The sequence below is a fragment of the Stenella coeruleoalba genome (genome assembly GCF_951394435.1).
Source record: "Stenella coeruleoalba genome assembly, chromosome: 12".
NCBI classification, from domain to species: Eukaryota; Metazoa; Chordata; class Mammalia; order Artiodactyla; family Delphinidae; genus Stenella; species Stenella coeruleoalba.
The window spans coordinates 82,450,325-82,463,644 of NC_137158.1; the positions used below are offsets into that span (position 1 = coordinate 82,450,325).

General features: G+C 43.1%; 1 protein-coding gene across 1 annotated transcript; it reads right to left on the reverse strand.

Annotated features, from left to right (window-relative positions):
- Window positions 1–1,235: 1,235 nt before the first annotated feature.
- SOD2 (superoxide dismutase 2) lies at window positions 1,236–12,137 on the reverse strand. The gene is made up of 5 exons (XM_079939452.1): window positions 11,988–12,137; window positions 11,368–11,570; window positions 8,014–8,130; window positions 5,941–6,120; window positions 1,236–4,211 (listed from the first exon to the last, which is right to left on the reverse strand). Exons 1-5 carry the CDS (start codon window positions 12,008–12,010, stop codon window positions 4,066–4,068), a joined length of 669 nt encoding a protein of 222 aa, XP_079795578.1. The 5' UTR covers window positions 12,011–12,137; the 3' UTR covers window positions 1,236–4,065.
- Window positions 12,138–13,320: the final 1,183 nt, after the last annotated feature.

The following is a 13,320-nucleotide window of genomic DNA, read 5'->3' on the forward strand; positions in this document are numbered from 1 at the left end:
AAGATGTCACTGGTGCCTTCAGGAAAGAACTGGCCGATCTGCAAGCAGAAATGAAAGGAAATACAGTTCAGAAATTTGGGTCCTGAAAGCCTGGGAAAGCTGACTACTTCTAAATCCCAAACAGTAAAAGATGTTAAGACTGAAAAAGGCTTTGAGCAAATGCTCAAGTCTCAGCCCCAAAGCAAAGATGAAGGACGTGGGCTTCCCCCACGAGCTTATTGTTTTAACTACCTTTAGCTCAAGGTAGCTGCTCTTACGCTGACGGGGTAAGGAAGCAAGGATAAAAATTACTCACATCTATGTGGATGGACCTAGAGTCTGTCATAGAGTGAAGAAAGTCAGAAAGAGAAAAACAAATACCGTATGCTAACACATATATATGAAATCTTAAAAAAAAAAATGGTTCTGAAGAACCTAGGGGCAGGACAGGAATAAAGACACAGACGTAGAGAATGGACTTAAGGACACGGGTAGGGGGAAGGGTAAGCTGGGATGAAGCGAGAGAGTGGCATGGACTTATATATACACTACCAAACGTAAAACAGATAGCTAGTGGGAAGCAGCCACATTGCACAGGGAGATCAGCTCGGTGCTTTGTGACTACCTAGAGGGGGGATAGGGAGGGTGGGAGGGAGACACAAGAGGGAGGAGATATGGGGATATATGTATATGTATAGCTGATTCACTTTGTTATAAAGCAGAAACTAACACACCACTGTAAAGCAATTATACTCCAATAAAGATGTTAGAAAAAAACTTACTCACATCTAGGATATCTAGTAAAAAATTTTCATTGTGGATGTTTATTGTGGATATTGGCACATAAAACTGGCTGCAAATGGGTTAGAAACCCACAAAGTTTTTAAGGCCAATGTATTGCCAAAGAAACAATGGAATCAAACTAAAAAAGTTTTTCGCCGTTTGAGTTTTTAAATAACCTTCAGACCTCTCAAACTTGTACTGGTAGAAATCAGGCCTTGAAAGCTATGCATTCTCCAAGTAGAGGAAACTGCCCATCACCTCCCCTAGATGAACCATGGAGACCCTCCAAATTACAGTCTCCAGAAGGTGGAGCCACAGTCATGAGAACCACGCACAAAAGAATTCCTCCCAGAGGTAGAATTCGTAAGCCTTCTGGGTTTTTAGAGTAAAATTTCAACTACCTATTATTTATTATTCCTTTCCTACAGTAAAAATGATAAAGCATTGCAAGATTATAAATGTTTTTGACACACACACTTAATACAGACCTCCTTTGATGGTTAACAGATTCTTTTATTAATAATCAAAAAGTTTCACACTTACAATATGAAAATAAATGCTTCTTTAATGAATAATTAAGTGAAAACTCTCCAGGACCTCACAGGATTTTTAGTATGTACCATGCGTACCTTAGAACAGAGGGCATTAGCTTGCTGGGATCATTAGGGTGTGACTGAAAAAGAGAGACAGTAATTTATAAAACAGTTACCGAACAGCTTTCCCAAACAGTAGTTCCCCTGAAATTAAAACAGGAAACAAAATTTGTATTTATACCTAGTTTTAGATATGACTGACAACACACATCAGTCTTAATTTTATGATTTTGATGTTACTTTTTAAAGGCACTCCACAAAAATTCAAACCTCATTGTAGAATCATGAACCTGAGGTGTGTAATAAAATTGTAACTTCTCAATATCAAAGTTTAATTATTACACAACAGTTCGAGCAACAGATACTATTTCACAGACAGTATTTGTTCTGCATCCTGTTCCCCTGCAGCACCAATCATGCTACGATTTCTGAAGCACGTCTATGACTACAGCAGGCACTGCTGATTCAGTCAAAAAATCCTTCCTGGGTGAACAGTACTTGCTCTTTCCAGAAGAAACGGCTGTTTTACCTTTTCTGTTTCTCTTCTATTATGAAAAACAGGGCTAAACAGAATCTTATAGAGTCTCATTTTCTGCTGGATGATTAAAATCTCTACTCTGTATGTTATCTTAGTCTCTTAAAATCCAAAAGTGCAGTGGAGGACAGTATGCTTTCCCTTGTTCTCACATGATACAATCAAAGCAAAATTAGAGCCCCATAGAAATTTCAACATTGATTTTTTTTTTATCTTAAAGCTTAATGAGAGTCCAAAAGCTTTATATAAGTCAGTAGTCTCTGCATATCTTTGGTAGTTCATGATCTAGAAGACTACTTGTATTCAAAAGCCCATCTTTCAAAAAGGTCCTATTTTCTCAATGGTCTGTTTACAGAGTTCACTGCCTTGTTTATAACATAGAGGCGTATATCTATGTGTGTATAGGATATACGTAAGCAGCGGCCACACAGCTGCCTTGTTTATATACACAGGCATATATATGCGTGTATAGGGTATATGTAAGTAGCAGTCACACGGCTCTCAGTTGTGCCCCATTAAAGCCATTTTACTGTGGTATAGAAAGGATGGCAATCATAGTCTCTGAAGTGTTTTCAATCCACAAGCACACACACATACACAGTTAACACTAGTCTCATCAACGCTGTCGACAATTCAGAAAGCCTAAATACTTCTCTAATTGAATTCTAAAAGAAATGTGCCTTGAATTTAAATTTTTTTTAAAACTTCAGTCTTTAATATTGAAACTGCTAAGTCACTCCATTTTTCCATGAAAAAAAAAATAGGATAATAAAGTTAGGGGGAAATTTTTTTAAATGAAAAAATAAACTTGAGAAAACACCCTGTTACTAAAATAGGTTTAAGAAAAAACCTACATAGAGAAAATATTCCAATAGAAGGTAAAACCTGTGTGGGGTATCAGAATAGCATTACCTGTAATCGTCAGATTAGAAACAAATGAAATCTTCAGTGACAGAACTGTAAAGTATATTAGGAAATGTCCAGTTGATAAAAAAGGAGAGAAGATGATGAAGAACACGGAACACCCGACACTGTGAAGCCAAGTACAGAAAGGACCCTGCTGCACTGAACAGCTCCATTCGCAAAAACCCAACAGGAATGGAACTTGACTGCCCTGTCACTCTATTAGGGATACGGTTTTCCCTTTATTGGAAAAACCAATAAAACAATATAAAGCTTCTATAGCGATTGTACATTTTCTAGAAGAAACAAAAAACATCAAAATGGATGAAATAACTCAAAAACAAATCTTTGAAAACAAATGTTCCTCATAGAGGCGTGCTCCTGACTGCATCCTGAAACCAACGTGTCTTTCATTACTTGGCAACGCAGGCCCTGACCCAGGTCTGGTTCTCTTGAGAGGGATGCTTCACGAGCAGGCCCAAAAGAAGAGGGGCAAGCGTCTGGCTGGCAGATTTGTGGCCCTTCCCTATCATTGACTTTATTAACTAGGCCCTAATTTGTCCACTTTGAGCACTTAGACAACACACATTTCTATGTTTGAGGACAAAATTTCACAAAAGTCTTTTTCTGTCCACAGAAAAATTCAGAGGCACTACTATTTCCTTCTCATAATAAAGCAATTCGCAATTAGCAATCAAGTTATATATATTTTTAATGACAAAATGGTTAGTGTTAACCCTGCAGAACCTGTGATCATAAGTAACTAAAGACCACTGGGTGATGCCCACCCGAAGTAATACTGGACAGAGGATTACCTACAAAAAGAGCAATTTTCAATAGAAAACTGAATATTTCCCTTGGGAAATAAATTTAATATTTTATTATTAAACAAATGGGGCAAAAGACCAGATTTTCTGTAACTGCAATAGAACAGGATTAGAAAGGCTTCCTTAGACACCCCAACAGTACAGGGATGAAACATCCTTCATGGTTTTATGATGAAAATTATAATCTCCTAACTATTGTAGCTCTCTGAAGAAAATATTCAATCAAAAGATTAAATTATACAAAGCACTTAACATTTTCAAACAGTTGCCTAATAACAAGCTTTTAAAAGAGATTATTCACAGCAGTAAATTATATTTATCAACTATTTGAATAAGCCACACTCAGAAACACTACAGTGGAGCAGCTTACTGGTATGCGTGGTTCTCTGCACTACTACAAACATAGTCATAAAGAGCCAGATGCACTCAGGGTAAGGCTGACGGTTCACTTTTTGCAGGCCGTGTATCGCGCAGCTACATTCTCCCAGCTGATTACATTCCAAATGGCTTTCAGATAATCAGGCCTGACATTTTTATACTGAAGGTAATAAGCATGCTCCCACACATCAATTCCCAGCAGTGGAATAAGACCTATTGGAAAGAAGGGAAAGAAACAAAAGCTATGAATTTCACTCTACAACACTGCATCTTCTCGCTTTAAGCTTTAATTCTCCTATGCACACAAAACTACCCTTTACAACATTCTCATCCATTTTTCAGTTTCTTACGTAAATAGGAAATTTGCATAAGAATAAATATCCTAGAAAAAGATTTTAAACTTTACTCTTTGGAAGAAAATGTGATAAATAGTAAAAATAATTAAAACAGACTTGGAAAAATCAACTAACCACAGCATTTTAACTGCTATTCTTAAAATATCAACAGATTTATCCAAGAGCCAATTCTCAGTGGTCCTCCCTAGGGGTCTCAGGAAGGGTGTGTTCTCTTTGTGGGTGTGGCTGAGGACCTTCCAAAGGTGTTGAGCATTTGGGGGAGTCTATGGAAAACCTGCTCTGCTCCCCTGGGCTGATGTTAGTCACAGAGAATACAAAGCGTTTACGATTATACACACGTATAGCTGAGTCACTCTGCTGTAGAGCAGAAATTAACACAACACTGTAAAGCAACTCTACTGCAAATAAATAAATAAAGAGCGTTTATGAGACATAATAAAAATTAAGTTAACAAGGAAAACTGAGTAAGGCTTAAGAAAAACATACATTATTTAGTTTCTGAAAAGTGTGTGAAGAAGTAGTTAAATCTATAAAACATTCATTTAAGAAACCTCTCCAACTGAAAGCGCTCCACTAGGAAAACAAGCACCAACCAGCATGTCTAAATCAACTGTGAGGTGCGTCACTAATAACTTATAATTAAGGGAACAAAATTTATACATGATTTTCCCCCTAGATAAATCACCGTAACTTTCATTTATCTTTATTCCAATGGGCTTTCTTCAAGCAGGAGAGAAGAAGGTGTTGCTAGGACTGACCTGCCAATCACAGCCTCCTCGGTCAGGTACCTGGCTCTTAGAGCACTCAGGGCTCACACATCTTTGGTTGCTTTTCCAAATTCTGTGGCATCTCACTTTCCCTAAAGAGCTGTTTAGATTCTGGCTAATCTGAACATATCCAGGTTAGTGAGTCACGTAAGCAAGTCTCCGGACATGTATAGAGGTAGAAAACATGGCTGAGACCTACTGCTGACTGATGCTAAGGTATCACCTCACATCAAAGTTCCAGCAAACTGCTGGATCCTTATGACTATTTCCTAAAGAGCTTCTACTTCCAGCTGGCTCAACATAAAAAAGGATTTGGTGAACCCAGCCTGCAGCTTCTAAGCCCAATCTTTTCCTACGCCAAAAAATCCTCAGGAAGGTAGATGTCTGGAAACCTGAGCTCTGGTCGCAGTTTGACCACAGGTGCTCAGCAGAGGAGTTGAGAGTCCAAGCTCTGAAGTCAGACTCAGACTATGTGTCTTTTCCTCCTTCATGTTGTTTATCTAATTTTAGTTTTTTATTCTAGTGCATATAATTATTATGTAGGCTGATACGAATTCTCTGTCAAATGAAGCAGAGTTTATGTTTAAAACATGTTTTGTTAACATATCTGTAAAACTACACGTGCTCATTTTATAAAATATCAAGGACTTGGAAAGATTTTTGCTCCCACAAGACTCTGGGTATCATCTACTAAGATCTGTTCAATTTAGTACGTGCTCAGGGTAGGTTTAAACACTGCTAGTCTTCCGTATTTCACGGTAAATGCTTTATAGTGAACCATCTCTCCCGAATAAACGTGTAATAATTCTTAAGCCTAACCTGTTGTCCCTTGCAGGGGATCCTGGTTAGAACAAGCAGCAATCTGTAAGCGTCCCTGTTCCTTACTGAAACCGAGCCAGCCCCAGCCTGAGCCTTGGACACCAACAGATACGGCGGTCAACTTCTCCTTAAAGTTCTTGAAGGAACCAAAGTCATGTTTGATGGCTTCCAGCAACTCCCCTATTAAAAAAAAAAAACCCCAAAACCACTCACAAATGAACAGATGGCAACAATTACAATAAAATCTTTTATTATATAAAATATATACCAATATTCTTGTCATATGGCCCCAGACACAACTAGAAACACATGGAAAACACTACATGACCCAGTGAGCCTACAAAACAGTGTTATTCCTGTCCTGACACCAGGGTCATAACATCTCACAATTTTAATTTACATGTTTGTTGCTGAAACATGTTAAAGGGATTTCTTCACTCACAGTGCTGTTTCCATAAGGAAAGAAATAATATTTTTCATTAGCTTTCTTTTTTCCCATCAACAGAAGATTTTACTTTGACTTCTACCCTACCTACTCTATGTTTCAATTTGGGAATAAAATGTTATGGGTGAGATTTGCTTCTTCTCCAAGGCAGCCTAGATCTTTCCTATCTCAATTATATCATTTTAAAAAGAGTGATGTTGGGGCTTCCCTGGTGGCGCAGTGGTTGAGAGTCTGCCTGCTAATGCAGGGGACACGGGTTCGAGCCCTGGTCTGGGAGGATCCCACATGCCACGGAGCAACTGGGCCCGTGAGCCACAACTACTGAGCCTGCGCGTCTGGAGCCTGTGCTCCGCAACAAGAGAGGCCGCGACAGTGAGAGGCCCGCGTACCGGGATGAAGAGTGGCCCCCGCTTGCCACTAGAAAAAGCCCTCGCACAGAAACGAAGACCCAACACAGCAAAAATAAATTAATTAATTAATAAACTCCTACCCTCAACATCTTAAAAAAAAAAAAAAGTGATGTTGCCTATTAATGAACTAAGGGTGCACTTTAAGAGTTACCACCCTTTTTATTCTGCAGCAATACAGAATACAATTCGAGACTGAGCACATCAACTAAGTCAACTAGGCCCAAAATATCACTTCTCTTACTGTACTGGCTTAAAAGTAATCATCTGTTATAAGCACAAATGATGGAATAAAGTGGTACCGGATAACACAAAATGGCAGAGTACCAAAACCTGTTGGCTGAATACAGGTGTATCTGGTATTCTGGTAACTCACAACACCTCAAAAGCATTAAGTCACGGTCTGAAGACCTAACTCAGAAAAAATGAATTGTCCAGCTTCCCATACTTATTCCCCCATCCATCTTTACTTCCAAATGAAACTGCTTATTTCAAGTGCACAAGATGCCTTCTAGAACATGATTAAAAACATAAAAATGCCACAGAAACTTAAGGTACTTGCCAGAAGAGCAGAAACAAAGGAGGAGAGCTATATTTACACCCCACACCTTCCCTGGGGTGGGGAGGATAATTAAAGTTCTGGGTCTCTGCGTGCTCCACAGGAGGTCAAGTAAACAAGCAGTGGACAAGATCACCGGCTCCGTACTCCCTTGTTACCTGCAGTTGTCCTGGAAAACCTGATTTTCCGGGACAACTGACTTTTTATCAGTTAGAAAGAGTAGTAAACAACAGCAAAAGGCACTATTCTATAATAACACTTAATTTTTGAAACAGCCCTATTATTATCCCCATAGCATACAGATGAAGAAGGTAAGGTACAGAATGGCTAACATCTTGTTCCAGGGCCTAGAGCTAGTAAGTGAAAGCTCACCTTTTCTAAAAACAAAGTTTCTCAGTCTTTCCCTAATGTACAGTACGTTTCAACAGAAAGGTGACACTGTATGTGATACTGTGCGTGTGTATAAAATCTGACGATATAATTCCCTGAATGTATTCTCCACTCTTGCACGTGTCCCTTTGAAAGTTACAACTTTGTGGTACTGCTTGCTGTGAAACACATGCCATTATGACACCTCAGGGAGAATTAAAGGTAACTTAAGAAAATCAAGTCAATCCTATCGTGCACAAGACGTAGCTAACGTTGCACCAATCTAAACCAACCTTTGGGTTCTCCACCACCGTTAGGGCTCAGATTTGTCCAGAAAATGCTATGATTGATGTGGCCTCCGCCGTTGAACTTTATTGCAGGCTGTAGAGCTACCTGAGCTGTAACATCACCTGAAAGGTTAAAATAAAAACACATTTTTTTAAATTCTTACCTTTTTGACCATTCTATACACTATTTTTTTTCTTTGTAAAATATTAGATAATTGGACCATTGTAACACCCCTATTGGTCCCAAAATTTCACAATTTCAAGACTCTACCCAAAAACAAACCTTCCCCAAAATATTTGTCCCAGTGGATTTTCAGTTCAATTAATAATGTACCAAACAACTAGTGAGAAGCCAGCAGGGGTGACAAAGCTAGTAGAAAATTCACTCCTGGGCTTCAAAGAACTCGGGTTTCTTGGGTAGAAAAGATTTCAGTAAATGAAATAAAAAGACAGAAAATAGTGGAATGCTATAAAATAGATGGTTCCGTATACAGACCACATGGAAAATGCTCAACTCCCATTTTCTAGATAGACAACCATCCACCGGGAAATACTTCAACGTTACATTAACAGAAAACTCAACTTGTTCAAAACTGAACCCCTGATCTTCAACCCCAAACTTACTCATCCAAAGGCCTTCCCCACCTGAGTGAGTGCCAGCTGTTTTCTCAGGACATCTTTGATGACGCGGTCATTCTTCACGCTAGTCCTCTCACACCCCACATCAGCCCACCAGCACACCCACCAGCAAAGCCAGCTCTGGAAAACACCCAGAACTTCACCCCTTCTTCCTGCCCATGGCGCCACCAGCAGCACCTCCGCCCCGCACTCGTGCCCCTGTCTCTCACTGGTCCCCTGCTTCCACTCCTGTCGCTACAGTCTATTCTCAACACAGTGGCCAGAGGGCTCCTCTAGACCCCCACTGATCACGGCACACGTCTGGTCAAACCCCTCTGCAGGCTGCGCTTCTCAGAGTGAACCCCAAGTCCATACGATCGGTACAGAGGTGCACGTCACCCGACCCTCTGCACCTCCTCGCTGGCCCAGCTCCGGCCACCACGGCCTCCTGGCGCTTAGGCAACAGGCCTGGCATGCTCCCGGCTTAGGGCTTCCACTGACCACTGAGGCCTTTGCTGGAACACTTCCTGGAAACAGTCTCATGGTTCACTCCCTCATTTCTCCTTCAAGTCTCCACTGAAATGTCAACCTCATCAGAAGGCTTCTCTAACCACAATGTAAGATGGGCAATCCCCGCCCCACGTCCAGACCACTTCCCCTACTTTGTTTTTCTCGGTAGGACTTCAGCCCCGCACGCTCCACATTGACTTGTTCACGTGTCTCCGCTAGGAGGGAGGCTCCAGCGAGGACAGGACTTTTGTGCACTGCCGCGTCCCTGAGGGCCAACGGGCTGCCTCACGTGCAGCAGGCACTCGTGGATGCCGAACGGAGCTCCACAGAAAGAAAATTCTGACCTGTATACTTAAAAAGAATGTCATATTGGAAGCTGTTTTTACTACCTTGCTAAACATGGAGGCAAAACAAAATATTTTTCTTGATGCCTTCAAGAAGCTACAGACTAACGGAACTATTAGGAAAAATGGGAATTCCCTTATTCAGTTAAGTATTAAGTTCTTATGACTCACAAGATACCAAGAGGCAAAGTGAAGGGCACAGAGAACCACTGAGATCTCTGCCCTTGGGCGGCTTACATAATAGCAATACAAGTTCCCTATTTCTGTTGTTGGGACACATGCCAAGAACACACGTAAGAAATGTCGCTTTCTAAAAAAAAAAGAAATGTCGCTTTCTGAAACAATAAAACCTCCAGTTTTTAGCAATTCAGAAAGGCGGAGAGGACCAATGATATCTGAATACACAGATAATCTCTGAGAGTTCTGTTTAAGATGTCAACTTTTGTTGTCGTTGTTATGTTTATAAAATAACTTTCTGACAGATCAGTGTTTCCCTTACTGATTTTTCTTGGAGAATCACCCTAAAAATAAATGTAGGCTTTATATTGTTTTTTAATAAGTCAACAATAACTAAATATTTCTAATGGGAAAGAAACATGTTTCTTGAGAACTAGTTTAATCACAATCTCTTAAAGTTTACTTAATCATTTTTCAAATTTTAATAGAAATTTTGGGGGGGTTAATATCTGCTTTTAAGAACACTTTTCTGAAGCTCAACATTTTCACTGGCTTCACGGCCAGTTTTCTCTGTTGAATACAATAAAAGTTAAGTACTTTTGTTTGAAAAGTATCTACATACTTAAATGCGGTAAGATTGATGATGTTATTTTCCTTACTTAAATGCGGTAAGATTGATGATGTTATTTTTCCCAAATTTTCAAACATGAAAATTTAACTCCTTAATGATTTTTAAAATTATTTTTTAAATAAAAGAAAGCTCTACAGACATTCATTAACTTATAGGCAATACAGTACAATATAAAATAGTAAAGCCTTTTCTCCATTGGCTTTCATTAAACAAGCAAAGCTTTGATCGCACAAGGACTGAAATTAAGCTGTTTTTAAAATATTGAAGAGAAGGGTTCACGGATGTCAGATGTTGTCATGCAGGAAACAGTTTCACAACTGGGAATTATCCCAGCCTCTCCCCATTACCACATTCTTCCCGCATTTGTTTTGTCCTAAATCACAGAACCTCTTCCCGTACTCAGAATCTTTTCCTTTACCATACTTGCGGTCCCTCTGATGATCACAAGTAAATCTTGGAGAATGTGGTAACTTCCTCTTCTTTTTGTTTACCTATTACCTCACACACAGACTGAAATACTACATTTTTCCACTAGATGTCCCCACTCAACAAGATGTCAGTCTAAAATTCGCTCAACAAATTTCACAGGACTGAAATTCGATAAAAACATATTTAAGAAAAAAAATACACTTTTACCTGAGCAGTTTCAGCCCTACATATAGCCTGGAAACACGCCTGTCAATTATTTCCCTCGTGCAAACCACTAACATTACTAACCTTAACAGATTCGAAGTGTAATGCTATTTTGTACAGAAAAGTTAAGACTCCCATACACGCCCCCAGATGAAAAACACAAAAAAAGTCCACGCACGACTGGTTGTGTCACCTGAGCTCCTTTAAAAAACAAATACCAACTCCGTATTATACTTTCACTTAATTCCAAAGATTAGCAAATAAATACAAGCCTGTCTCAGTTCCCCCGCGAAACGGCTCTTCTCCTTGTGAATTCTGCTCCCTAAGTCAACGTGCGAACACGTGCAGCGGTCCTACTGAAAGCAGGGGTGGGGCTTTACGCAGACCCGCCTCGCCTCCACGGTTCCCTGTAACCGGTTTCTCGAAGTACGGCCGCCCGTCACCCACCCTTCTCCAGCGCCTCCCGATATTTCTCCTCGGCGATGTTCAGGTTGTTCACGTAGGCCGCGTGGTGCTTGCTGTGATGCAGCTGCATGATCTGCGCGTTGATGTGGGGCTCCAGGGCGCCATAGTCGTACGGCAGGTCGGGGAGGCTATGCTTCCGCCGGGAGCCCAGAGCCCCCAGGCCCGGCACCAGCTTCCTGCTTGCGCTGGAAAGACAGCAAACACAGCCCGATCAGCTGACGCGGGCAGCAACCGTTAAGCCGCGTGCCCGGCTCCGCAGACCCGGCTAGAAGAACCCGCACCCCTGGGGGGCCTTCCAGTCGTTGGCCCCCTCGCTGTCCAGTCTTTGCCATTAAACTAACGCTGCGGTCCAGCGCCTCGGCGGCACCTGGACGCGCTCAGCGGACACCTGCCCTCAGGCCCGGCCTCTCGCCACGCCCTGCGACGCCGGGTCCCCGAAGGTGCCCTGGACCCCGCGGGGCCGGCGCGAGAAGTTAGGCAGAGCGGGAGGCGGTGGGGGACAGCGGCGGCCACCGCGCCGACCCGCCGAGGCCACCGCCCGCGCCTCTTCGCTCGTGGGGCCGGGGCCGCGTCCCCGCTGCGCACGCCGCCCGGCGCCTCACCTGCACGCCGCCCGGCACAACATGGTGGACGCAGCCGTCAGGCCTCTTGGAGCTCGAACCGCAGAGCCCCGCTGACAACCGAGGACGGGCTTCAGCTGCGAGCTGCGCAGCAAGTACACCACCGCCCCCCGCGGCCCCGCCCCCTGCGCCCGCCTCGACCCCGCCCCCTGCGCTCGCCGCTTCCAACTCGGGGGCACAGGGGGCGAAGGGCCCCGAGCCCGCGCTCTGGGCCCAGGGAACGCGAGGAAGGGAGACCCGGCACTTTCCCCAGCGGCCAGACGAACCGCGGTGCCTCTCTGCGCGCTTCTGGGCGTATCGCCAAAGGAAAGGCCGCCGTCCCCACGCCGTGTGAGATGGTCCGGCCCCAGGCTCCGCCCCACGAAGGTACCGCCCAGCGCTGCCCGCAGGTGGAGACTCAGCTTGCGCCTGCGTGCGAGGGAATTGTTGGGAGCAGAGTCCTCGCAGCTTCCCTGCGGTTGCGGAGGCGCAGCCTCGGGGTCCGGTGACCGCCCCCACCCCCGGAAGGAAGACTCGTGTTTCCCTGAGAGGCCTCGGAGCGCCCCAGCGGGCCTGTGAGGTCCCCCAGGAAGGCGGGCCCTGGCGCTGGTATGGTTGTAGGGCCAGTGTCCCTCCAACCACTGCCCGGAGTGACCTTTCTTTCCCAGTGAACTGACCTTGGGATCTCCGCCAGGCCTGATAATAGTGTTACCGTGCGCTCACGACGTGTCAGGGACTGCGCTGCAGGGTTTACATACATTTATCTTTATTTCACCCCAGGAGAAGTATCATTTATTCCAGGTGACGGTTAATGAGCTCAAGGAGCTTGATGAGCACGTTGCCCTGGTCACACTGTTAATAAGTGAAAGAGTCAGGGTTAGAACCCAAAGTTCATACTTTCTTGATCACCAGGCCTTAGCAGTCAAGTCTTCAGTGCTTGTTGGGAGAATATAAAAGAAGTACAACAGAGGATTCTTTCCTGCAGTGTCCTATATCTAATGAGCTGTAAGTATCAAACGCTTTCTCAACAATTAACAAAACAATCCTGAATTGTGTAAATCCTCCCTGTAAAGAAGTTAGGAAAGCTTTACACTGTTACTGGCCTGAGTTGGGCCTTTACTGAATAGAATAAAATGAAAGGAAGCATATAATAGGTGCCGAATAGAGTTTCAGTTACTTTCCTCCACCCCCTTCACAACCCTCACCCCACCCCTGCCCCAAGGATGACTAAGCTTTGGGAGGACAAGGGAGACAGAAAGGGGAACCACGGAGCAGGGCTTCACAGAAAGGGCGGGGCTTCCTGACAGGTGAATGTAAGAGCATGTCACCAGATGCA